Consider the following 26607-nt stretch of genomic DNA (forward strand, 5'->3'; position numbering starts at 1 on the left):
TACCTCTCGAATAGATTCGAATTCATCTCGCCTTTTATATTCAAGGTCAATAAAATGCAGAAAAGGCATTTAAGGCATTTTAAACTGTTCTGCCTGCACCTATACATTCAAATGTCTGCGTAATAGAGGTTATTGTAATGATCTGCAGGGTCTTTGACAGTTTTTTTTGGATTTACAGCAATTGGTTCTGAATGCATGATGTATCAATAAAACCAAAGGTTTTATTTTTTTCTCTCAAGTAAGTTATTTGGAAGCCAAATACTATTAAAAACCCTTGACAATGGAATAGGCAACAATGACTTATTCTTTTAAAGCAAAATGGCAAAAAAAATACAAATCTTAACATTTAAAAAAAAATCTGAGATTATTAATTAAGCTTTGAAATCTCACTTGTATTTCAACTTTCATTGTTTTTTTTTTTTCCTTCACAGCAGGCCGTGATCCCCAGTGAGCTGACATTTACACTGTGAATAATCAGAGAGAGGAGAAAGGAGGAATAAAAAACCTTCCCTGGTAACCAGGGAGAAGGGTGGACCACTGAGAATGAGACTCGGCGCAATATTTCACCCATATACTGAATACACAGCAACACCTACTGGCAAGGTGTACGGTGGGTAACTCATAATGCTTTTTCAGGGAAAGATGATAATAAATCACTCTAGGCTTTATCCCAATGCAGATATAAAGTCTTCCATTTGTGTGCTTTTCTGGTATTGAAGGGCTGATTTTAAAAGAACAAGACCTACTCAAAACAGAAGACATGAACGACAATGGATGTATAATGACTCCTGCTTGATTCCATGTTTATCAACCTGTCCATCCACACATTAAGTTTTTTATAACACTGGGCTGCTGGTGATTGCTGTACAGTATGTTCATGAGGAGGAGGGCACACATTCAAATGTTTAAGTTCAAAACTTAGCAAAATAGTAAAACTATTTAATTTCAACCTTTCTAAAAATGAAAATGAGATAGATATACTGAAAGATTTGTAGAGAAATAGAGTCAGACAGATTGGTAGGTGAGAATGAAAGCTCATTTCAGTGAGCTCTCCGAATTAAAGAAAAACAAATTTGCTTATCAGAAAAAAATAACCTACACGAGTAAGAATTTCAGCAGTGTCAGAAAAACTGAGCTCAACTAAAGCAGGGATGATGGTTCTCCTTCTGCTATGTTTTGGATTGTTCCTGTGCACAAAAGTCACATAAGCACAAAACGAAGGAGAAGTGGTTGGCTGTAGAATCTTCAGGTGCTTTCCCTGTTTCTCCCACAAACCTAAAAGCATCTGCACAGCCAAAATATTGTTCCCCTTTCTTTTGGCTCTTCAGAATTTACCTCTGCTTGGTCCTCTGATGCAGCTCTACTCAAACCTCTCAACACAAAATGACTTCAGAGAATAACGTAGCAGTTCAGAAATATTTCACAATCTTTTTACAAAACTCCTATTCATATGCTCTTGAGGTGAGATTTCCCTTCATGAAGCCATCACATTTTAAATCCTAAAGTAGAATCACCACCTTTACTTGTGAGGACTTTTAAATAGGTTGCCTAACAACTGATGACATTGCAGAATGTCAGTATCACACTGTTAGGTAACATTTTATTTTTACACAAAAGCAACTAGTTTAAAATAAGAATTAGCATGATTCAAATTAAACTGGTAAAAGTCATGCCAAAATATAATTTTGAGAAAATTTGCAATTGATAATTATTAGCAGAACCACTATCTTCTCTACCTCTTACTAAAAAAAAGAGTTTTCTAGCAACTTATTTTTTTAATGATTTCCCTTCTGTCTTCCTTCTGCTGTAAAACCTTGCTGTTCTGACAGCACAGTAATGATTTTCTTTGTTTCTAGGGCTGCCAGTTATCAAATTCTACACTGACTTTGTCATTTCTGTTGCGATCACTTGGAAGTGTGCATATACATATACACACACTCTCCATACAGTACATACAGAGATCAAAGGAAACATAACTGCAATAAATTCACAAAATACTTTTTCCAGCATGTTTAGTGACTTTTTAATAGACATAAATTCATTACACTGCCTAACATTTATCAACAGTGTTGATCAACAGGGAGTCCACAGTGAGAGTCACAGGTTAGCAGTGTGTGTGGCCTCTGTTGAAAATAATACAAGCTGTACCTCCATGATGCATGTTTTGTACCAGGTTTCAGATGCTGTCTTGTGGGATTCTGTGACCTTAGACCTCCTCATCAATCTTGGTGATCTCTGATGACTCTTGGTCTTCCAGATGGTGGCCTAATATCAATGAACTATGCTGGGCTGTCTTACCATCCTCAATATCTTACCAGCTTCAAAACTGCCAGCTTGTGAACTGTGAACACCCCTCTCTGACAAGGAGCAACAATGAGCTGACATAGTCCATCCTCCAACATTGCACATTGGTTCCTTTATGTTTTTTTTGATGCACAGATTTCCACCAGGTGTTTCATTATATTAACTGACTTCATTACTTGTGCCCAACCAACACTCAATAATGAAGTGATTTAGTGCTGATGCAACAAATCTCTTGAGTGTATATAAATGATCAATTAATCAAAACAACAGAAAACATTTTATCAATATCTTAAAGCTGTGCAATAGATACATTATGTGTATATGCACATTATTCTTCTAAAAACAGAGACCCCAAAACAGAGTTTCAAGTTTCTTTTTTGATACCCAGTACACATGCATAGTATAAAAAGACATGAAATGAGTATAATGTGTTTTGGGGTAAAGTACAGTGAAAAAGTTGTGGTAGAAGCCACTTCTGTATCACCTGTACCTTTCAAACACGGTTTCAATGGCAAAGATTAAAGAAACTGCTTGTCTTTCTTGCAAATGGGAAAGGACAGGAACAGCATTACACTGATTGAACACTGAATATGTCAAAATAAGCAACTTGCTGGAAACGTCCTTTGCAGAGTAAAAGACAGCCACAACATTAATAATAATAATAATTGCTCACACTTATATAGCGCTTTTCTGGACACTCCACTCAAAGCGCTTTACAGATAATGGGGACTCCCCTCCACCACCACCAATGTGCAGCATCCACCTGGATGATGCGACGGCAGCCATAGTGCGCCAGAACGCTCACCACACATCAGCTATTAGTGGGGAGGAGAGCAGAGTAATGAAGCCAATTCATAGATGGGGATTATTAGGAGGCCATGATTGGTATGGGCCAATGGGAAATGGTTACACCCCTACTCTTTTCGAGAAATGCCCTGGGATTTTTAATGACCACAGAGAGTCAGGACCTTGGTTTTACGTCTCATCCAAAGGACGGCGCCTGTTTACAGTATAGTGTCCCCGTCACTATACTGGGGCATTAGGACCCCCATGGAACGCAGGGTGAGCGCCCCCTGCTGGCCCCACTAACACCTCTTCCAGCAGCAACCTTAGTTTTTCCCAGGAGGTCTGCCATCCAGGTACTGACCAGGCTCACACCTGCTTAGCTTCAGTGGGTTGCCAGTTGTGAGTTGCAGAATGATATGGCTGCTGGCATTAAATGAAGTGGTTTACCAACAAGCTTAGGACCCATGTTAACACGCAGCAGGCAAAAATGGCGACCCCCCATTGTAAACCTCTAAGCGGTGTCCTTCCGTCACCATGGGGAGAAGCCACTGACAAGCCGCTGTTGTCACAGAGGAACCATATTTACCTGTTTATAAGAGCTGTCGCGGGCAACACTGCATTGCACATTTTACATCCTGCTCCAGAAAGCCCTCCTCCGAGACAAGCTATCCTGGAGTGGAGGAGGGAAGACTCTGGTAATACATCTGAGTCAATATCGTTCTACAGCTGTTCTGTTGTTTTGCATTTATAATTTGTGCTTGCACCCTAATAGGTTATCTACATTTTAATTGCTGATTGTCTTTAATTTGCATTTATGGATCTTTAAGTTTGCTTTACCCAAAGCTCTGTAAATGTACATGCACAGTATTTTAACTGCCTTGAACAAAAACGTTAGCTAAATGATGAAATGATGATAATGCTGATAATTGCTAGTATTAATATAGTGTTCAATTAGTAGCATTACTTCATGTTGTTAAATGACATGTTTCTTAATGGAACAATGAGCCAGTATTTTTAAGCTGAAAAAATTTTCATTTCACTCACTCAATGACAAAATTGAAAACTAAATATCAAAAACTGGTGGTAAATTCTTTTAAAAAATACTGTACACTACCCATTTGGTTAAACAAAAACTGCCATTAAGCTTTTTTATAAGGTGTGGCAGGTAAAAATCAGGGCTGCTCTACAGTTTTAAGCTGGTGGGCCCTCCTGAAATTAGGCCTGTCTGGTGAAAAGGTACAGAATCTATACCCCTAAGATACCAGCATATGACATTGATTAACAGTTTCTCTGCATCTCAAAAGCCCTTAGTCTGTACACAGGAACCCATTAGCATTCATCAGGCAAACAGCAGGTCAGCTTTTACAACAGCTGTTTATTTAAAAAAATAACTCATAAGTGAGTTGAGTTTATGGGTCAATAAATAGTTCCTCCACAAACATGTTGTTTTATGTAAATAAGCACCAGAACTACCACTCTTCTCGATGCCTCATGAGAATTACGAATTGCAAATACAGTACATCTTCTAAGGATATCCCAAGTCCACATGCATACTATCTTACTCCTGTTCTTTATCCAATATCTACAAACATAATATTTAGACTTTTTCTCGTCACTGTTTAGTTCTATTTCAACCAACGGGCTACTTTCTTGAGCTGATGAAGGGCCTTGGTTGTTTTTATAGGCCACAGTTGTCCAAATACTTTGGTAGGGAATATTAACTCTTTAATGAAGAAAGTAGTGCTTATTTAACTTTGTATAAAATGGTAAACAAAAGAAAATGACACCATAACAATCCACTTTATAAAACTGGAAATTTCTCAAGTGGCTCAATCAATGGGATTTCTTCCCAGCTGAGCTCTGTGAGTCTTGCACCTGGCACTTCACTATACGAGAGTGACCGATTGGCACAGGACCGCTAGTGGTAGGGTTGGCCTGTTGATGGCCTGGGTGCTCTCAGGTGTCTGTGATAAAGCGATCCCCTATGACATCCGTGGAGTCAGTTTTCAGTGATATCACTGTGAAACTGGAGGAGAGCTCCCCCGATAGGCCCCAGCTCTCCTGTCAGGGACTGTAGCGCTGGCAACATACCGATGGAGGGGTTGCCTTGATGGTTGGGCAGGGCTGTGAAGCTTGCCTGCCGTTGCTCATGCACCTTGTGCAATACAGGAGTCACTTCCGAGAGCTGAGATGCAAGGAAACATGTCCCAGTTTCAAACTGGATGGATGTTTAATGAAAAACACCAGTTTTTTTAAACAAACACGAACAGTATTTTATTCCTCCTTTATTTTACTAGTTAAGTCAAGTGAAGTCAAAATCTCATTTACAATTCTTACGGCAACAGCCTAGCAATATTTAAAAGTGCTACTTTGCCCCGTAAATATTTTTTAAAAAGAACTTAAATATTTTACTGCAGCATAAATACCGGTTTGTATATCTACTCCTGTGTATTGTTCCTATGTTACCATACATTTTGTGTAGATAAAATATAGTTTGGTTGCATGTTTTTTTCTATATGATTACACAGTATATAACAGGATTCCTTTGATGTTATCATAGTAGTTCATGATAACGACCGAGTGTGGACTATAAAGGACCCACTGAAATGAAATGCTAGCTTTGGCTCTGTAAAATGGTACATTTGTTCGCAGTAAATTAATGACCAGGAAAAACATCACTGCAGTTAATTTTATCATGGCTTATCAGGAGCCATCACTCCTACACTCATTCCAACATTCCTATCAATCCCTTCTTACTTTACACTGCTTCTGAGAATCAGCTTTAAATCATACCAGAATCTGACCTTTCAGCTGGCTCCTCAGACTCCTACAGTCTGGTGCCTCAGCTCTATTGATTCCCAGCCCGATGCGCGCACACACTACCCATTACACCCATCAAAAGGTCGGACACAATTCAAGTCAGTTTAGCAGAACCTTGCTCGCCATATAAAGTTTTCTTTTCAAACATCCAGACACAAACTTGCATCAGTGAACACTAAGCTGTTTAACACTTGAAGGGATATTAGTAATAAACTATTTACTGAGGATTTGGGCCCATATGCTGTGAGTTAGGAGTCCAGAGCCCTTTCCACTATTCCATTAATGCTCTAGATGTCAGTATCGAAAGTCAGATTGTTAATATTGTGCTAATACAGCAATAAATAACTACTTTCTAGTTAACCTTTCCCTTCCTCAATACAGATCACTTCAGGTGAGATAGTTTAATTAACTTTATGGTTGTTTTCCTAGGCTTTGAAACCCTCCAAATACCTAGTTCTTTTGTGAGTAATGTTGCAACTTTAAATAAAGCCTAGAAAAAAAACAAGCGTTAGGTACTGTAGAGGACTTAGAAGTACACAGACTTTTTTTTAAAAACTTGTCATGGAAAAATAAGTATTACTTGAAGAGCTAAACTTAAGATTTCAACAGTTAATACTGAAGAGATACTGCAGCATATTTGCATTTTATAGTGGTTAGACAGATATTGAGGCTTACAAGAATAAGAAAATGGATAATTTCTCTAACTGAAAGCTTTATTGCTCCAGAGCTGTAGCTAGCAGATCTAAAAGAGAGCAACCACGGATTTATATGATTGTTAACTTTATATGACTTATATGATTGTTATAATTTATATTAATTTGACAGCATTCTGCTTAAAACCTATTTTGTACGTAAAGAAGACTTCCTTGATATGGGTAATACTGTGATGAATAATATGATGAACATTACTGAATGATTTTACTTTCCTTCACAGTTCTTCACAGAAGTGAAGGATTTGAACCCACATGAATGACAGAACTCAATGCCAGTAGAAGTGTACTACAGTTTGTCAATGAAATAAAGTGATAAACATTTAACTAGTTTTCATTCTTTTTTATGGCTGCTGGGCAACACTGGTGTTAGCAAAACCAGTATTGCAAGAAAGCAATGTTTTAGTTTATAAGCAATAACTGCAGCTTATTATAGTACTTATGCAGCAATAAAATGATTAAGACAGAAAACTAACAGCAACAAAGCCATTATTGGCTGGAATTAATTTAAATTGATTGACAAGAATGCATGTTATGGAAAGCTTACGGATAATGACAAACAATGGAACAAAAGCCACTATATGTAGTTCAATTGGATGTTTGGGATAAATCTCTACACCGAAAAAAAATAAATCACTGAAATGAAACAAAAGGTAGTAAAGTCCAAACGACGATGAACAAAAACAGGATTTCTGGCCACATTCTGAATCTTCTTATAAATATACCTCGGTACATGTCCTCTTAGCTGGATTCTCTCAGGCTTCTTTTCACTGCCCTACTAAATGATTCTAAATCTCTAATTAATTATCCCACAGTTATGAAACCAGCAAGAGGTGGGCTCCCTCACAGGTATGTGCTTACTTTATTAAAACAGAAGCCATTAAAACGGCGCATCCTCTTACAATCCTACACCAAGATGAATTTAGTGCTGACAGGTGAATATTCGACTACCAGAACCTCTGAATACAAAAAAGGAAGACAATACGTTCAATTACCTTTACATTCAGTTGCAGAACACAGTTTGTACAGAGGGGTGCAGGCTTCAAAACGCTTTGTAGGAAATTGATCAAAAAAATTGAGAAACTTCATAAAATAATATCTAGAAAAAAACCTTAATCAATGAGGATTGTTTTGAGAGATTTAATGTGATGATTCTGTAAAATTCTTGGCTAACAGATCTTTAACTCAAATGCATTAAATGGCATAAAACTTCACTTCTCTTTCATTAATCTTTAAAATGACAAAATTAATATCTGCTTGACAAGACTCTAAATGCAATATTAAATTAAAATGTTGGCATTAAAGGTACTTATTTCTTCATTTATAATACCCGTTTTGTGCACTACTCGGGTTCAGTTCCCTTTCTGAAAGGGAAAGTGATGATATTTAATCTGGTTGACAAAGCAACCAATTGTCAGACTTAAAAATAATACTGCTTAACAGAAATTGTGGGTCAGAGTGGTTGTGTCATAAAATGCGTCTGCTGGAATATAGAAGCTTCTGAGTTAATGTAGTGTGAACTCAGCAGGCATAGCAACACCTGTCTCGGAATTTCCATGTCATTCCACATCAAGACTTTCAACAGGAAGCCCAACTCCAGTCGATGTCGCTGCTGGGCTTGGCTGAATTTGCCAAGTGTAAAGAACCTCAGAATAAAACTCAGAAACCCTGAAAATTAAACTGCTCAGCACGCCAGCCTTATCAAGCCTCCTTGTCTCTGACAGCACAGCTCAGGTCAACTACTGTGGTAATGGTTTCAACTTAAAATGTATTACTCTGTCAGGTCTGTGGTGTCTTGACTGACTGCTTGGCTGGATGAGCTCTTTGGCTGGCTTGGATGGAAAGGCATATTGGCTTTTCAATGCAAAATAGTTCTTTTAACCATGATGCATGACTCAGCATGGAGTTGGGAGTGTTTTTTTTTATCTTTCTCAACAGGGAGGGAAAAAAACGGTTTTTGCCAAGAACACCCACAAACCTGCAAAATTATCATTCAGGATTTTCAAAGGAAATATCTGACAAAAAAATGTGCTTTTGCAAACCCAACTGTGTGGCAAATGCAGACAGCAGCCTCCCTCCAGTTTGAAGAACAAGGCCCTGTAACCTGCCATGGCAGCATGAGCCAAGGCGATGCAGGGTGACAACCTGCAAATCCAAGCAAAGCTAAAAGCCTGCTATGATGTTTAGTTATTGCTTCATGTAGGTTAAGCAACAATCTAATTCTTTCGAGCACTGTGAAGCATTTGCTTTGTATTTTAAATGGGAACCACAACACCATCCAATGTGTTCTCAGCAGAAAAATATAGCCAAGGGTTTTCATATTATTCTTTCTTTTTACAATGAATGACTTACAGAAGACTCTATAGACTTCATCATCTGTCTCAGTATAAATGAAGGTGTAAACACCATGATAGACAAAACAATTCTCTCAGAACCAATACTGAGTATAAAAGATATTAGTTGCACCTGGGGGTTTGGAGAGGTGACTCATCAATTCTTTGCAATGTTATTAAACACAAAACGCTATTTCTTTCCATTTTAAAAGTTGAGTATCTTTTTGCAACAGCATTCTAGTAGCCCAGAGTAACTATGGACCTCTTGTAATCTCTCAGATTTCATCAAAATCTGATCAAAAAGAACAGAAAAATTATGCAGGATCTAACTTCTTGTCTAAAGGAATAACAGGGATAATATGAATTAAAATAAACCACTTAATGAGCACTAATAAGGAGAAACTGAACATTACCCTTCTCCGAATGCTTTTGACCTGTGATAAAATAAAGCAGAACACCAACATGGCCAAACAGAGCAGGAGCTGGACTGACGCACCTCAAGCCTGACATTTACAGTCCTGCTCCCAGCCAGGTCCAAAAGAAGCACAATACCTCCTTCTCAGCTTACATCCGTATCACTGTTATCTCAGGTTACTATTGCCTCGAGAAAGCCTTACCATTGGAGTTTCGGTGTCTTACAAAATGTTCTTCTTTCTTTCAGGCACAGCTCACGATAACAATAAATACAGTAACTGAGAAACCACAGGGAAGCAAATGCTCCAAAATAAAAGTGCAGAAATAAACTCCCCAAACATTAGGGAGCACAAGGAACATTAGGTCTAAAGTGTTTTCTCTCAAGATGACTTGGCCCGAATATGAAAAGGTAATCATGAAACTTCCCCCTGATGGTCTGCAGCCAATACCGTACCTGTTCCTGTCGCTCGAGCCATCGGTCCACCATGGGATGATTGGCACTTAAAGAAGAGCGGGCATTCTCCCTCTGAAACTGTCCCGTCCAGTTCCCCGTATCTCGAGGAAGACTCCGATACGTGTCCACACCCTTACTCTAAAAGACCAAACATATTGAAAGTTCCGCTCAAATTCTGAAATGGAAAAGTTCTTCCCATAGAAGGCACAGTAAGACACTTCAAAGCATCTAAGATCAGATCAAAGGCCTGACATTCACTAAACAGACCCATCAAAACATCAACGGCTACTCCAGGAAAATGGAGTGGACATCCAGAATGTTCCAGTTCAGCTTACTTTGCACAATTACAGATATCACATGTGTAAATAAACAGCTACAGCCTGTGGAAATGTTAAAAGGCAACGATACAAGGACACGTTACACTTCAGATATGAGATGGAAAAATAAGCTGAAATCGAGCACATGCATTGACCACATTCACATGTATGCCTTATCAATTTATCTAAAAGGTAATGGTAAAATCAGTTACTCATGGCATAATCCTCCATCGGAAATGCTTAAGGCAACACATACTGTACTGTAAAGTGATATTTATTCACTTCAAGAGAAACCATGTGGATTAGATTCTGAGAAGGTGCCCAGCATGCATGGGATATTTATTGCCTTCCCCATTGTAAGACAATCCACACAGTTTTTAATGTACACCGATGCAATGTTCCATATCGAAGGTCAGACGTTTCCAGGGGAAAGAGAGGAGACAGGGTAATAAAGCTTGGGAGACTTATTAAGCATTCCATGATGACCATAATATTTACAAAGGCAGTTCGGATAAAAAAAACCCAATAAAATACACCTTTAGGTTTTATGATGTACAATGGGTCAGGAAGACCAGAGACCAGAGAAACCATTATTATTTGGGAATATATTTATGTTTTGTGTTCCTGTACTTTTCACGACAAAAAAAAAATCCAATAAGTCCTGACGAGAGAGCTGTGCAACACACTGCCAAGACTACAGCTTTACAGTTGCAACTTCTGATTATAACATACATATGCAAATGCCAACCAGAGGAACATTTTATGGACTAAAAATGTAATTACATGCAGGGTGGCAATGCATTTAACACTGAATACAGAGTAACAAGTAATTCAAAAGATTTGGAAGACCACTTTTTTTCTAACTACCACAGAGACACATGGATATCACTCCGAACTCTGAACAGTTAAGGAATGTACTGTACAGCAGGTTCCGCATAATTTTCAAATTGCAGGTAGCCGGCATTCAGGATTGACAATTGACTAATAAACAGAAAACAGAACAAAACTCAAACTGGAGTGGAGCGCCACAAGGATCTTGTGTACTAGGACTGCTGATCTTGCTAATTTACTGTATATCAATCATTTAAATTTAGGTAGAATTGGTAAACTAGTGAATTTTGCAAATGATACCAAATTAGGGGAATAAGCAAACACCGAAGAATCATCAAATAAAACTCATATTCAAACCTTTTAAATTGACTTTGGAATGGAGCTATGTTGTAAATAAAGATAAAAAAGGAAGACCCTTACATTTATATGTTATCAAATTAGATGTGAGAACGCAAATGTCTCAGGAATATCCGTGTGTGACAGCACTAGTTTAAGTGCAGGATCTTCAAACTGGCAATTACAAAATTTGATATTTGATGATCACAATGCATTTTGAAGAAGTCGATATGGCACATTCTAACCCTGTTATGTGTCAGGAATAACTCAATAATCATTAAAAAATATGCTGATGAGCAGAGAGCTTCATTTGTTGTTTTTTTTAAAGGAAACTGAAGTCCGGACCTCTAGTTTTTTGCAGCTCAATTAATTCCATTTGAACAATTCAAGTTGAGTCCTATAAACCAAAGATTGTCTTTTAAACACTAAATGTCTTATTGAACACATTTATGTTAACTCCAGCCATACTAGACATATGGGTGTTAGTTTTTCAATTCAGTCAAGTAAAAGCACAGGCCCTTTGCATCCATGACAAATCGATAAACACTTCCAATATACCAAGGCACAAAGAAAATGCGACACTAAGATTTACATCAATAGATTTTTGTGAATAGCAGTTCTATGATAAATAATGAGCATATAACATTGTTCAATGGGATAAAAAATACAACCTCATCATCCTGTGATCTAAAAAAAAATGCCAGGTGCTTACTGGTTGGTATTTGAGCTGTGTAAAAAATTCCAAAAAAAGTTATTAATATCCATCCAAAAATATATGATTTATTGATGAATTATTTTAAGAACAATTAAACACTCAACGATTCCATTCTTCTTTAACACATCAAAAGTGATGTGGTAAAAAGAAAGAAATGTTAAGATGGAGAAAAATATATTTGTATATTACATCAGAGAAAGGGTAGATGTTTAAACTGTATATATTAAAATTGTTTATGGTATAAAGTTCCCTCAACAAATGTTCACACGCTGTCAAAGGTGAAAGAAAAAGTTCTTAGTACAGTGTATGTTGCAACAAAACAAACAGCACAGTCAAAAGTATCTACTAAAAGGTATTCTTCTTAAACAGAAATTGGCTCATACTTATTATATTTAAAGGGATAGTAAGGCAATTTGAAAACAGGAGAAGAAAACAGTGCATAAATATTTTAAACTAGTGTACTACAGACTGAGGCCAAGGGAATTATTTTGATTGCATTCAGATTGAAAATGCTAATTAAAGCTTGTTTATTTTGTTTAGAAATAAACAAAAAAGGCATGTTGCTACTTTTATCATTTTTAAGATGTCCAAATCTGAACTCCTGCAACACATAAAAATGAATCCAACAACTCAACATGTCCCTGTGATGCATTTAAGTTTGACATTTGACTAACTTTAAAAAACAGCTATAAAGATAAGAAAAATACATTTCTTTTCACCTTTTTTTGGAACGGAAAGCATTCAATAAGATTATGGAGGCAGTGACAACTAAAGTGGTTTTAAATAGGATTACCATGGAATAGTTTGAAATGCAATAATCATGCAGAAGGCAGCAATGTCATATTTTAAGAGCTCCATTTTTCTCTTTCCTCCATTTCATTTGGAATATTACTGGTTTCCAAGCACAGAGGCCTTGTCATCGATATTAGAGGGCAGCCATTTTGATAAGTTAATTGGACCCTTTTTCATTTGCAATCCCTGGGAGGATGAACCAAAGAGCTTTCTGATTCATTTCAGGCCCCCAAGGGCTAGCCTCACAAGTGAGTTACAACAAAAGAAATATTAGCACTACAATAAAGGTCTTTTACAAAGCACTAAGATTATCAAAAGAGCAACGTCAAGGTCAAACTGACTACAAATGGCTACTGCTTGAATGCTCCAGGTGTATTATTTTTACTTGCTGAGTACAGTGGAAAGAGATGTTACCATGATGATTTCTGAACAAATACATCTGTTACATGATTTAAATAATAAAGATTAGCCAAACCCCATAACTCCTTGTTGCAGCTGCTTGGACCAATACATTAAGAGGTTAATGTTTTATTGTCATTAAATTTTGCTTTGACTGGTAGCACTGTTGAACAATAAATGAAGACAGCAGAAAAAAAATACAATACCCAGAGAGTAGAATATTACAATACCAGCCCATCACTTGGTACAAATCACGCCAGAGAAAGACATATGAAATGCAGTAAAATTCCTAAGTGATGAATATGACATTCTTGTTCTACAGGATGTGGTTTCATATAGTCTGTAGACTTTATGTAACAGCCTCATCACTGAAAGGCAAATTGTTTGGTTTCTTTTGTATATCACTGTAAAACCTCCTTCACTGAGGCCCCCAGAATGTTATCATTACTACAGGACAGCATAAAGGTTGCCAGGACAGGGCTCTTGATTAAGGCTTCTGCTATGTGTACTAATATACGACAAAAAACACATAACCAAGTGTGTGAATACTGGCATTGAAAAGATAGCTCTGGTCCGTTAAATATACTGGGAAACCTGGAAGAGTATCAGGGAGAAACTCAATGGAAGTGGCACAGTGTTCATTCAGATGGATAATAACCACACAACTGAGGGAAAAACTGGTTCATGAGTACACCTGATCTCATTTAATACAGCCACACATTACAACCTTATCCTGTTGCCTAAAAATCTTCAGCTTCTGGTGTGAACCCCTACTTATTTGAAAAAAAAACACTGACGGGATAGGCCATAGCCTAATGCGGGTTGACAGTTGCTCTAAGTCTCTCAATAAGAAAGGCTGCCCCACTGTGTCCGTGGTATAATTTGTAAAAAAGTGAAAATTCAACAGAACCTACCTTTCTTTCAAGACTGTTGGTTCCCCCAGCTGAGTTTGGTTTGAGAAAGCCTGCTGTTGTGGACCAGCGAGTGGGATTCTTACGAGAAGGCTCTTCTGCTGTAGAACTCGGCTCGCTGCTGAAAGACGTAGTCAAGCCAATCAGTGCTGGGTCACTGCTGCGACGCACATGGAGGGGCATATCTGTAGATCAAAGCATATAAGAAGAACGTTTTTCATCAAATAATCTTTAAACTCTATATTTTAGATTTTAAACCACAATTAGTTGCAGAGGATCTTTTCCCCAAATAAGAAACCCTAGACTTTTGCATATACAGTACAAACTGAACTTCTGTACAATTGGCTCTAGTAAATAATGTAATGTTACAAGCAGATAACATGACGCAAATGCTAAAGAGGCCGATCAAGATGTCCAGATGTGTCGAAAGATGGTTGATATAATGTGGTTAAGTAGTTTATTTCAGAAAGAATTCCTAATCAGTTGCCATTCACATTATTACATGTTTGTTTCATACATCTGAAATAAAATCCTTCCAAAGCCTTTAAGACATGTGTATAAGGATTGATATTGTCCAAAGCAAATCTCAGCTAAGTGGAACTAGACACTTGATAGCTCAAATATCCTTCAGTGCACAAATTCCCTGCCCACACCATTTTACAGGATGCCTGGGACTTTCAACTGCATAAGTAGCACCTGCTTCCCTGACCACAGCAGAAATCTGATTGCAAAGCATCTGGGGTCCTTGGCTGTAAAAAAAAAAAGTGGCACTAAATAAAGTGTAAGCTCATCTTATTCCGTTAAGCATTAATTGACATGAAATACAGATCATAAATCTGACTTTCAGTTCTTTACATTGCTGCCATTCCCCACAAATTATTTACGGTGCCTTTTCTTAGTGGAGTCTATTTTCCTATCTGAGGATAGCTGCATTCTCCTCTTGACTGAAAAAGAATGGATCTGCTCTCAGCTTCGCACATTTTGGTGTGCTAACAGCTGCGAATTGGCATTTACTGGCTACTGGGGGGCTCCTAGGCAATATGGTGACTTTGTGCTGGAGTTGCAGTAAATGAAAAGACATGAGCACCTGCTTTTGGAGGTTTAGCTCAAATGTATTGTGTTTAAACTCACAAAAGCTCTCCTACAAGCATTTTGGTCTCATTGTCAAAGGTCATTTTTGCCTTATGTACTGGGGCAAGCTGTCTGGGTTCATGCATCACAGTTGTTCCCTGTCATTTCAGCTTCCCTATCAAACATTTACACTCTAGTACACAGGCAGTCATTCGAAACAAATATAATAAAGGAGAGAAAATCACTGTGCAATCTGAGCATATACAACTATTCCACCCTCTCCTCCATCCACTGTTAAGTTCACACTCTTTTTGAGTTGTGGATTATCAATTAGTTGCAAATAAAGTAAAAGAAAATCTTAAAAGGCTTAAGAAAACACTTCCTCCACACCAAAAAAACATGCTTACTTTTAAGTGTCACAAGCTCCATCAGTACCAAGATTCTACGTACACAAGAAGGTACTGTATTATTCTCAGTCTATAATTCTGTTCCCACATATTGCAAATTCTAACATTTCACTACTGCATTTAGGTCATATAGTATTTTTCAAAGGGGGAACCTTTAAGAAAGGCAACAAAAGAAAGTGATAGCTTACACTTAAAGAACAGCAGGAATCAAACTCCTGCTCCTGTCAGCAGACTCTTGACACTTCAGCTTTGCACAGGTCTTGAGAAATCATACTCAATCTGTTCTTTTATCAGTTTCTCGTGGAGAAAAATTAGCATGTGCCTCAAGGATATATCCCAGCTCATTCAAGTGTTAAGCCTCTATAGCATATGATGTAGAATAGCAATGTGCTGCCAGTAAACACCTCTTTGCTCAATTCAGAAACATATATATATTCAATATACATTCAAAATATTACTTTATTACACATTAGTGATTGAAATTGCATTTTATAAATACATTATTGCAGCCTTTTAATCCATTTCACTGAATCCTTCTTTTAACATGCAGAAGCAGATCAGAAACTTGAAATTCTATTTAGAGGACAGGCTTAACCCCCTCAGCATTCTCTATGAGCTGTACGGGTGTGTGGTGTACAGTAGGTGCTACTAAGGGAAGAACACAGAATGGAAGGGACATATATCTCTGAAGGCTTGCAAATGTTAAAGTAAAAATCTGGAAAAATAAAAAATCAAACTGGAAAGACATCAGTATCTGACCTAAATTTAGTTGTGACACATGATGTGTTCTTAATCTTTTGCTTGTCAGTTTTTTAGCCTTTTCACAGAGAAATGTAATATATTTAGATAACGTCATATCCTACTGTCAAGAAAGTTAATAATAGACATATTTGAAAACAAACATGCAATTCACTTAAGAATACTATGTAATATTCATGTAATGACATTTCCTTAAGCTAGCACTGGGCTTAATGCTAATACTATGTTGTTCTCAGAAATGCTGTGAAAAAGATGCTCTTTTGCCTGCTTGTGAATTAGGTTGTATGGATTTTTCAAAGTGGGCCAAGAACAGCCTTTGGAATCCATTCAAATCAAGAATGTGAGAATAAAGAGACTATGGGAAATGTCAAATTGTTGAACAGATGTACTAACTCACTTCTGGGAAGAGACTGTATGAATAAAAACTAGTATAATTTTTTAATTCTTTTTTAAATCCATCTTTGGGGAAAAAAAGTACATGCATAAATAGAAAAAATAGCCAAACAATGGTGAAAACACTGTTTATGGCAACCAGGCTTCAATAAGACTTAAAGGAATGTCCAACACTGACAGGCTTTGAAAGATATTTTAGTCTTGAACAGAGAAGACTACAAGGGGACTTGATACAGGTACTACCAAGGTCAAATCAGGATTTCTTCAAAGTGAATGGCAAACCATGAATCAGGAGGCACATAAGAAAAACTACACTAAATTAATTTACTCAAAGAATTGAGGGAGTATGGAATGAGCTACTCAGCCAGGTGGATGAAGCCAATACTTTGACTTCCTTAAAAATTAAATATAAGATTCTTGTACCAATAAGCTACTAACTACCAAATGTTCTTATGAAAAATGTTTTACAAAATAACATTTAAAAGAAATAATAGTAATGAGCATTTTTAGATATGCACTGGTGTTATTATTAATTGATTGAGGTTATGATTTTGAAGTGACAGTTGAATAAGACTTAAATTTTATTTCCAATTTTATTACTTATTCAAACTCAAAAGATTGGGTCATTGTGTTTCATCATTATCAGCATGATGACAAAGGAAGAAAAAAATTCACTAGAACCCAGCATGTCACTTAAGTAAAGGTGTGCCACTGTAACATTTGTTAAGATGAAAGCTTTGAGCTTCCAGTCTGCAGTGTAAGTGTAGATGGGAGTTTGTAACTTATCAAATTAACCTAGAAACACAAATTGTTTGATCATTAGTTATTTAACTGGGGCAACCACTTAAAACAAATTGCAAATATTTTTTTTTGTATAGGAGAAAAACCCAGACAAACGGTCTATCGATCTCAGGTAGAGTGCTACCCAACGCTACAGAGAGACCCTAAAAGGATTAATTTGTAATCTTCCCTGCAGTAAGGATTATAATGAGAACAGGGCTACCCAACTTTTTCAAACAAAATCTACCATAAAGGTCACACTGTTCAGATTACTTTACCTTCAGAAAATGTTTAGCTGTTAATTCCTTATCATAACTACCCTGTTTTGCCAGAAGGAAATGATGCCAGACTATAAAAAAGAGATATGAAAACTGAACTGTAGCTTCAGGACAATTAAATCTTCAAACACCTCCACAATGCGCAAGGCCTTCGACATACTGTAACATTCACTGGCTCATACAGTCATAGTGTTTGCATTTACAGTTAAAAAGAGCTTGGTAATTATATTTGCAAATCATTAAAGTTACTAAAACGGTGTATTTTAATGTATAAATTCAGATTAAATGAGTCATAAATCAATTCAATAATTTTGTAAGGTGTGCAATGGTTAAACAGACAATAAAAGCACTTCATCTTCTTAAAGACATCTACACAGAAAAACAACATTAAACTAACCCGACCAATGAAAGAAAAGCACAAGATGAATCATACATTTGAATCATGTTTGAGCAACAGCTGAGAAAGTCAGAAGAAAAACAACAAGCAGGCAGAGAAAAGTGACACAGTAAACTAGATAGCATCTAAGTGTCTCAATCTTATTTTCTTTGGTCCTTGCCCCATCTTTGAGCTGTTTAAGGTCCAGTTCCACACTCATGAAAAACGACCTCTTAATTCAATGTCGTTTCTTATTTTGTTTGAACTGAACTCATTCTGCCACACATGGCTGCCCTTAAATATAATCAGTTTGGATAAAACAGATACACTATCAGAAGCTATTTAATTGTGGCATTCATGAAATGCTGAAGCTTGAAGAACCCCCGATTATCAGCACCGAATCAAAGTGAGTTATATTACAGTAATGACAATTTTTTTTATTTTCTTTTCAGCATGAGATATCATTTTTCTGATGTTCCTGTTTAGATTTAACTTCCAATGGTTTGCACCAACATACCTTCATAAGGATTTTTTTTCTTTTTAGATGCACTCTTAAGAAAAAGCAAAAAAAAACATTTAAAAAAGGACCTTAAGAAATTATGGGTGGCTGAAACCACACAAGACTCGGGATTCTGCACCCTCCTCATAGTTAATACCATACTACTGGTTAGTACTATAACTAAAACAAGCAGAAATATAGAGAAAATAAAAGACAATACTGAATATTTATAATCAGTCATGTTTAACTAGAGGATTACAGGCAGACAGTTTGTTGGTGACTGGCTGCATTTGATGTTTACTTAGTTTATGAAGTGAGCACAACATGCACAGAACTCTTGATACATGATTAATATGAAAAGATGAATGCGGAATTATGGTTGAAGTGAAAGTTTAAAGTCAAACATAAACTGAGAATTTTGAAAGTTGCATTAAAAACCAGATAGTACTACTTAGAAGACATTTTTTAAAAACAAAAAATATATACAGTATACAAAAAGAACCAGCAGTCTCTACTGGAGAAAAGGTGAAATTAAAAGAATCTGGTAATCCACGAGAGAGGAAACGCGACTCCTTTTTCTCAAAGCTGAACTATTTTTAGATGTCTCTAATTTGAAATCGTACACATGGCTTCAGAAAACCATAAAAAGTCTCTGACCCTAAAAAGTCCAGAGGGGGCCGTGAGGGGGAGAATGGAAAACTACTTAAACAAGTTTATTGAGTTTCTCCAAAAAAGTTTTGCTTGCATCTCTATTGAGGCTGTGTGCACAGCGTCAGGCAGAAGATGAAGTAACTGCCCAAGAGGCCTGCAGGAATGACCGGCAACGCAGGGGAGTCTAGTCTTTACAGTACAACAATCGTGAAAAAGCTCTTTCTGGAGCTGGGAATTCAAACCAAAATTCACTCAAAAAGACCATAACAAAATCACACAAAGAAGAGGAGGTTATTCACGCTATCTAGACTGTTGGGTAGTTCCCAGGTAACTGACTGAAACACCTCATTCAGCCATTTCTTTACAGAAACCAGGATATCAGCTTCAACAACATGACTGGATAACTGGTTGCAGATCCTGACAAGCCTTAACCCTTTAGATAAAGTAGTGTCACCTGTTCTTGGTTTAATTTCACTACCACGTAGTTTCCAAACTATTCATTCTGCAGAAATCCACTGTATTAACTTTGTCAATGCCACTGAAGATTTTGAATACTTGTGTCAGGTCCCCTCATAGTCTTTTCTGCTCAAAGCTAAAAAAGGCCTTTTCCTTCAGTTTTTTTAATACAGGATTGAAATTCATACAATATATATTCTGACTGGCTAATCCACTGGCACATTTACAAATAGCTGTTACTCACTGCTTCTGTACAAATAAAAGCACCACAAAAGAAAACAAGACAGGAAACCAGCTCCTTGTGCAGAATCAAAATTAGAATATCTAATAGGGATTTCTAATCTATGTATTGCAATGCCTAAAGTAGATCTTTTTATATGAGCCTATTAAGACAATTTCACAAGAATGACTTTTGAAGGATAGAGACAGCTTAACTACCTAATTAACAAAAGTTCTATACTGTTACCTCTTTCAAATGAAATTTGATTGTTCTGCCAACAAGTACGTGCTAAATTGTTCATTGGTATGTAAATATCCCACCACGTAGGTAAGGGGTTGATGTCCACATAGAACCAGGTGTAAAAGAAAGGCTATAAGGTGAAGCCAATAGTGTGTTTGTCTCTCTCACCTCTAATAAACTTCTTTGAATCTAACCACTGGCCTGCTGTTCAGGGCTTCAAACACAGGTCTTAATCCCCTGGAGGTGTGAGCAGTTTTCAACAGTCTGAAACATCTTTTGTCTGGTGCTCGTGGCTCTCAGACTTCCAACTGGCAACACATCCGCAGCGCGCTACAGGCTGAGCAACTGACATCCACTTCACCAGGGAGACCCGCCTGCTTGGCTGAAACCTGTCAGGTAAAGGATACCCAAATGGGCCAGAACTCCACAAAACCCACTCTCCACTGAACCCACAGGAGCACACGCTGAAGGGGAAACAGCAGAGCAAAAACAAGGCTGAAAGAAAAGGGCACCTGACAGTTTCTTCTTAAAGCTTTTCTTTAAAGAAATAAAAACAAGCTTTAGAACTTAAAAAAAAATCAGATTTACCTGAGGAACTGCTCTGCGTATTCTGAAATGGACAGTATGATATCCAACAAGGAAAAACAGGCAAAACAATAGTAATCAAACCCTAATACATCCAACCAATACAGAAAACTCAGCAACACTTTTTTCCAAACACAACGCACAATAAGAGTTCAAAAGGAAACTGGAAACAAAGAGTTTTCATATAGGCAGGAGATTAGTTATGGAAATTAACAAAATGATCAAAGAATTCTTGGACATGCACAGACTAGGCGTACAGAATATAAAGCATATAATTAAATATTATAAAAACACTTAGCAAATTAAGAACACCAGAACACATTCTCATATCCAATAACGATCTGGCCAAAAGGCTTTCACCTTCCATTCATCTTCTAATAGCTCCATCCAATTCAGGGTCACGAGGCAACCAGAGCAAGCGACAGGCGCAAGCCGGATTACACCCAAGTCTGAGAAGCCAAATAACCTACAGTACCAGTAAGCCTTTGAACTGTGGGAGGAAACTGGAGCACCTGGAGGAAATCTACGCAAACATGAGAGGAACATACAAACTCCACACAGATAGCATCCCAGCTGGAGAATTCAACCCAGGGTCCCAGAGCTCTGAGGCAGCAATTCTAAAAGCTGCACCACTGTGTTGTTCATCTTCTAAAAAGAACAAAGCAGTGAAAAGATTTCACAAACATTTCAGCATATGATTTCACATATCACGTATATATGCAGAAAACTAAATTTTAATACCAAATTATGTTGTAATTGCTGTTAGAAAGCATTTTAATACACAGATTTAACAAGAAGTAAGCTTGTTTCTTGCAGTATTAAACCCTATTTCCCTGTAGAGCTCGATCAGCGTAAAATATGCAGTAAGAGCCTCATGCATGAGGATGAAAGATTTAAAACCTAAAAGAGATCTGGACAATCGCCAATGTCTAAGACCAAACACAAATTCCAAGTAAGCTTAAAGCATTACTATGAGACATTTTCTGAAAACATCTTGGTCATGTAAAAACATATGGCGAGTTTGTTTAGTGTATCTGTCAATGGTGATGAACTTGGAAAAATTAGTCAATGAGGTCCAATACATGGGAAACAAATGATAATTTCACTGGAAATGAATGGATAGAAAATTCATTGTCCAATGATTTCAATTCTTAAAATGTGAAACCAAGGATTAACAGCTGTTGTTAAGTAATGGAACCCTGTTGCACCAATATCATTTGGTATGTAACAGTTGATTAACTGTGGTTGGTTAACATGATCTTAACTGACAAAGATATTCTTTCAATCCTGATTGAGGAATTGTTCATCTTTTCAAGTGATCCTTAAACCCAAGGAGGGTTCCAGTAAAGAGACAGCAGTGAGGGATGTGCGCAGAGCTCATGATATAGTTTACTTAGATTTCCAGAAGTTCTAAAGCCAAAAGAGAAATCAAAGATAATGTATGTAAATGGAGAGAGGGCTGGTAAATGTTCAGAAACAGTAGTGATAAAGAAAAGGGCACAAAAATCTGTCTTAGACTAATTGCTCTTGCTGATTTACATACTTGATTTTAATTGACAAGGAACTTCTGAGCTTCCAACAAATGCAAAGGAAAAGGAAATGCAAAAAAGGCTGTCACTATTCTACACTAAACACACTCGACACAACAAAAACTAAGGTCTAGAAATGCACAATACTACATGCAGGGATGCTAAATAATACAACAGGTAGTAACCATATCTTCGAAAAATGATCAGATATGGAGCAGTTGTGTAAAAGCAATTGAAAATATAAAAAATAATCAAATTAAGACCAAAGGAGGTAATATTAAAGCTACACAATACACTAGTTACATCTCATTTCAAATACAAGTGTGATTCTCTCTGACACAGTAGAAATCTTACACCCTGAAAAGAAGTTCAAAAAAGAGCAACAAACATAATACCAGGTCTGAAAGGAACATCATACACAGAAAGGTTAAAGGAATTGAATGTCTTCAACCTTGAGTACAGAAGATTATGAAGGGCCTAATACAATGTTCAAAACCCTGAAAGGTACTGACAGTGTCAATCCAACGGATTACTTCATGCTCAGCAGCAGAACAAGAATGAGGGGCAGACCTAGAAGGACTGAAAACAGGAGAAGCTTTTTACACAAAAGGTGGTGTCAAAACTCCTTCTTCTGTGAGGTTATTACAGGCCAACAAGCGCCAGAAAAAGATTTATTTTAGTGCAATATATACAGAAAGAGAATGAGAAAAAAATAAAAAAACTAACAGATTAGGTATCAAAAGCCTACATGTTGCTGTTCAACTTCTCTCTCCTTTTCACATCAAACAGCACCCCCCTTTTTAGGACTCCATCTCCTCTTAATCAGGATGTTTTTTTACACAAATTGAGAAATCGCCATTTTTTAGACTGCACATAATATTCCAACCATACTACATTTTTAATCCATAATATTTTAAACAATCTGGATTGTCTACATGATGTACCATTTTAGAATTAGTTGGTTTTTCCCAGCTCTGCAAAACGTTTTCCTTCCGGCACAATAAAGACGCCAATGAGGATATGGGCGGAGAGGTGGCTCTGTGGCTAAGGATCTGCGCCTGTGGCTGGAAGGTTGCCGGTTCAAATCCCGTGGCCAGCAGAGGAATCCTACTCCGTTGGGCCCCTGAGTAAGGCCCTTAACCCTAACTGCTCCAGGGGTGCTGTATAAATGGCTGACCCTGCGTTCTGACCCCAAGCTTCTCTCCCTGTCTGTGTGTCTGTGTCTCATGGAGAAAAGCTGGGGTATGCGAAAAGATTAATTACTAATGCAAGAAATTGTATAGGGCTAATAAAGAAACATTATCATTATCATGATACGGTTCTGGTACTGTGGGGTCCTTCAAGCAGGAAGTACTGTAAGTGTTATAATTACCTGTTACTTTGTATGAGTGCAAAACATTTCAAAGACCTCTGGAGCCTCTGTTTTTTTTTTTTATTTGGCTGTATGTGTCATATGTTCATTTTTCCCCAGTGTTCTGTTTTTTATAACATGGTGGTGACCTTAGGCTGGAGCCTACTTTGTCACAGGTCACGAGTGTCTGTAACAAGCCGCCAATCCTTTTGTTGATCTCAGCCTTTTGGGATCATTCATGAAGGGGTTTGGACAAGATCCTTGGATCAATAAGCCACTGGCAGCCAAAAAAGCACAACAGGGGCAATAATACCCTCTCACATGTAAGCTTTGTTATAATTGCATTTAATATGCACAGATTGAATACTTTTTCATACAACTCCACACAGTTCAGTGGACCTCCACTGATTCCTTATTCAAGCATTTATAAAATCCCAAAGACTCCTACTGCAACATAATACTAACTGAAAACCAGTACTGGTAGTAATAAAAGTAAAAGCAATTACATAAATACAAAGAATGTCTTAAGGAATGAAACCATTTTTTACAGGCAGATTTAGCTGAAAGAACACTAGAGGCCGACTGTGTTTAGTGTTTCACAACAACAAGCTTTGTGAATTGTTTACAAAATACAAATTCTTTAGCTTAAAATATCTGAAGAACAAGTCCACTATTTTTATCCCTGCTTCCTAAAAACGGGTATTCTAAATACATCCATTTGATTGAGAGAATTTAATTACCTCTTCAGGCTGACTTGTTCTCTGCTCGACAGCTTTTGGAGAAAGAAAAATTCCTTCTCAGCCCTTAAGATGATGAATTGAGAGAAGCGTCTCACATTTTTTACAAGACACCAGGAAAAAGCACAATTCCTTTTTAAGTCCTGTTGTCCCCATATTGTTAAAAGACCATTATATGGTGATAAAACTATATATATCCATGAACAGTATACCTAAATATTATCATATAAGGCTATCCTACAAATATATATAAATCTATTTAACTCATCTCTGGGCCAAGACCTTGTACTTTTCTACATTTACCTCAAAATATATTCAAAACTTACTGTACCTGCCTAGAGTGAAAATCCTCCTGAGGAAGGCCTTTCTGTGCAACTGCCTGGTCTTGTCCTCATTAAAGCTATATTTAAGATGCTCTTGAGAAGAAAGGCAGTGTGTAGATATGTACTGTAAATTTCAATCATCTACCAAATACTTCTTGATGAAACGGGGATCAGTGGTGACACCAAAAATAAGTATGTGTGTGGGTAGGAGAAAGTAGGGTGCTTGGCTTTGACTTTCAGACTGGTGTCATTCAATCTCAGCTGAGAAAAAAATATATCATCATGATCTACTGGATTCAATAAAACCACATTACTGTTTATTTTTGTCGTGTTTATTAACGGCCGCATACAGATTCATGCGTTCCTGGCTGCAGTTAATGCACAGGAAATGTACCCAAATCAGTCTAACACTGATTGAGCAATATTTGCTAAACAGGAGACGCTTTGAATATTCATCTCTGCAAATTCTGTTTTAATGATTTATTTCAAACAAATCAGACATACGCTTCAGTGTCAACGTTTTTTGAAGCCGAAATTAAAAGCTGTTAATTACATTTTTTTTAAATGACAATGGAAGAATTTTGGTGAAAAGAGTGGGGATTTAAGATGTTAATTATGTAGAATTAAGCAGGAATTTTCTTTCAAAACTAAATTGCGAGATACTTGTTGTAGATTGCTGAGATTGTTTCTATTAACTGTCTTTCTGAAATGTCTACAGCTGTTGAAGAGCCTTTGCTTCCAACATGTATTTTACAAAATGAAACTGATAGAGATGCTGGTGTTCATACCACAGGAAAAAAAGGCACGTGGGTACTACTGCCAAATAAAGATCTCCTAAAATGTAAAACGAACAAGCACAATTAATTCCTGTACAACATAATATGCAACATGTCTTTTTTAGCAGAGGCTAGCATTCACCTTTTATCAACATGTTCCTCATTTACAAGCTACTTGAGAAATCTCAGCTGTACAAGGTGCCCTGATATTGCAGAAACGCTAGCAACCAATTTAGGGACATGATGCTCAGCTTGTAGAGTGTCACAACGCATCACTGATGTCTACTGGCTCACTTCTCATCCCCCACTTAACTGTTTATATGGACTCAGTCAGTCTGAGACATGCTCAAAATGGTGGCCAATTAGTCAGAAAGTCCCACATATTCCAATTACTCCATTACCACATTCCTCTCCACTCCCTCCTCTTTCCAAATCCAAATCTCGCTCCCTGAATCCCTTTCACATCCTCTCACTTCTCCCCTGCTGGAGAACAAGTCACACACACTCCACGCTGTCCAATTTCCTGTGCCCACTCCTTTTCCTCCATTGTCCCCTGCTAAGAAGACAACTGCCAAAAAAGTACAGAACCACACCAGCTCTCTCTGCCTCCAGGCTCCTCTTGAAACCCACCTGTTCAGACCCCGCTACTGCGCTTGCAGATCCAAAAACAAGCTCTGTGCTGCAGTCCCTCCAGGATTCCATAACATTCTAATAAGAAATTACCAGGAAAGTGCTTTGGCAGTTTTTTTAAATAACTCTGCAGCAAATTCTGAGGGAAACTTGTGTGCTTAAAGTTGTATAATATAATTATAATTCTAAGATAAAATGTATAATGATGGTCTATTAAAAAAAATAATGTTTACACATTAGTGTAACACATTTATGCCATTCAAGAACAATCAAGAGCAATCAGTGACAGAAAACACACTGAAGTATAAGGTATAAGAACTGTAAGGCATTAAATGAAAATACTGTACCAGTAACATATATATTACAAAATGCTTATCATGGATTATGGACCCCATAACTAAAAGTATAATCTTCTTTCTAAATC

At 37.2% G+C, this 26607-nt stretch overlaps 1 protein-coding gene across 2 annotated transcripts in view; it reads right to left on the minus strand.

Moving 5' to 3' along the window:
* LOC148832678 (partitioning defective 3 homolog) overlaps positions 1–26607 on the minus strand; it is a 431574-nt gene that overhangs the window by 239663 nt on the left and 165304 nt on the right. For both annotated transcript variants that reach the window (XM_088918670.1, XM_088918669.1), the window contains exons 4-5: positions 14126–14307; positions 9822–9959 (exon numbers count right to left, since the gene is read on the minus strand). In XM_088918670.1, coding sequence (XP_088774796.1) covers positions 9822–9959; positions 14126–14307 — 320 coding nt within the window. The remainder of the gene's footprint in view (positions 1–9821; positions 9960–14125; positions 14308–26607) is intronic.

Source organism: Atractosteus spatula, chromosome 6 (genome assembly GCF_055471065.1).
Source record: "Atractosteus spatula isolate fAtrSpa1 chromosome 6, fAtrSpa1.hap1, whole genome shotgun sequence".
Classification (NCBI taxonomy): Eukaryota; Metazoa; Chordata; class Actinopteri; order Semionotiformes; family Lepisosteidae; genus Atractosteus; species Atractosteus spatula.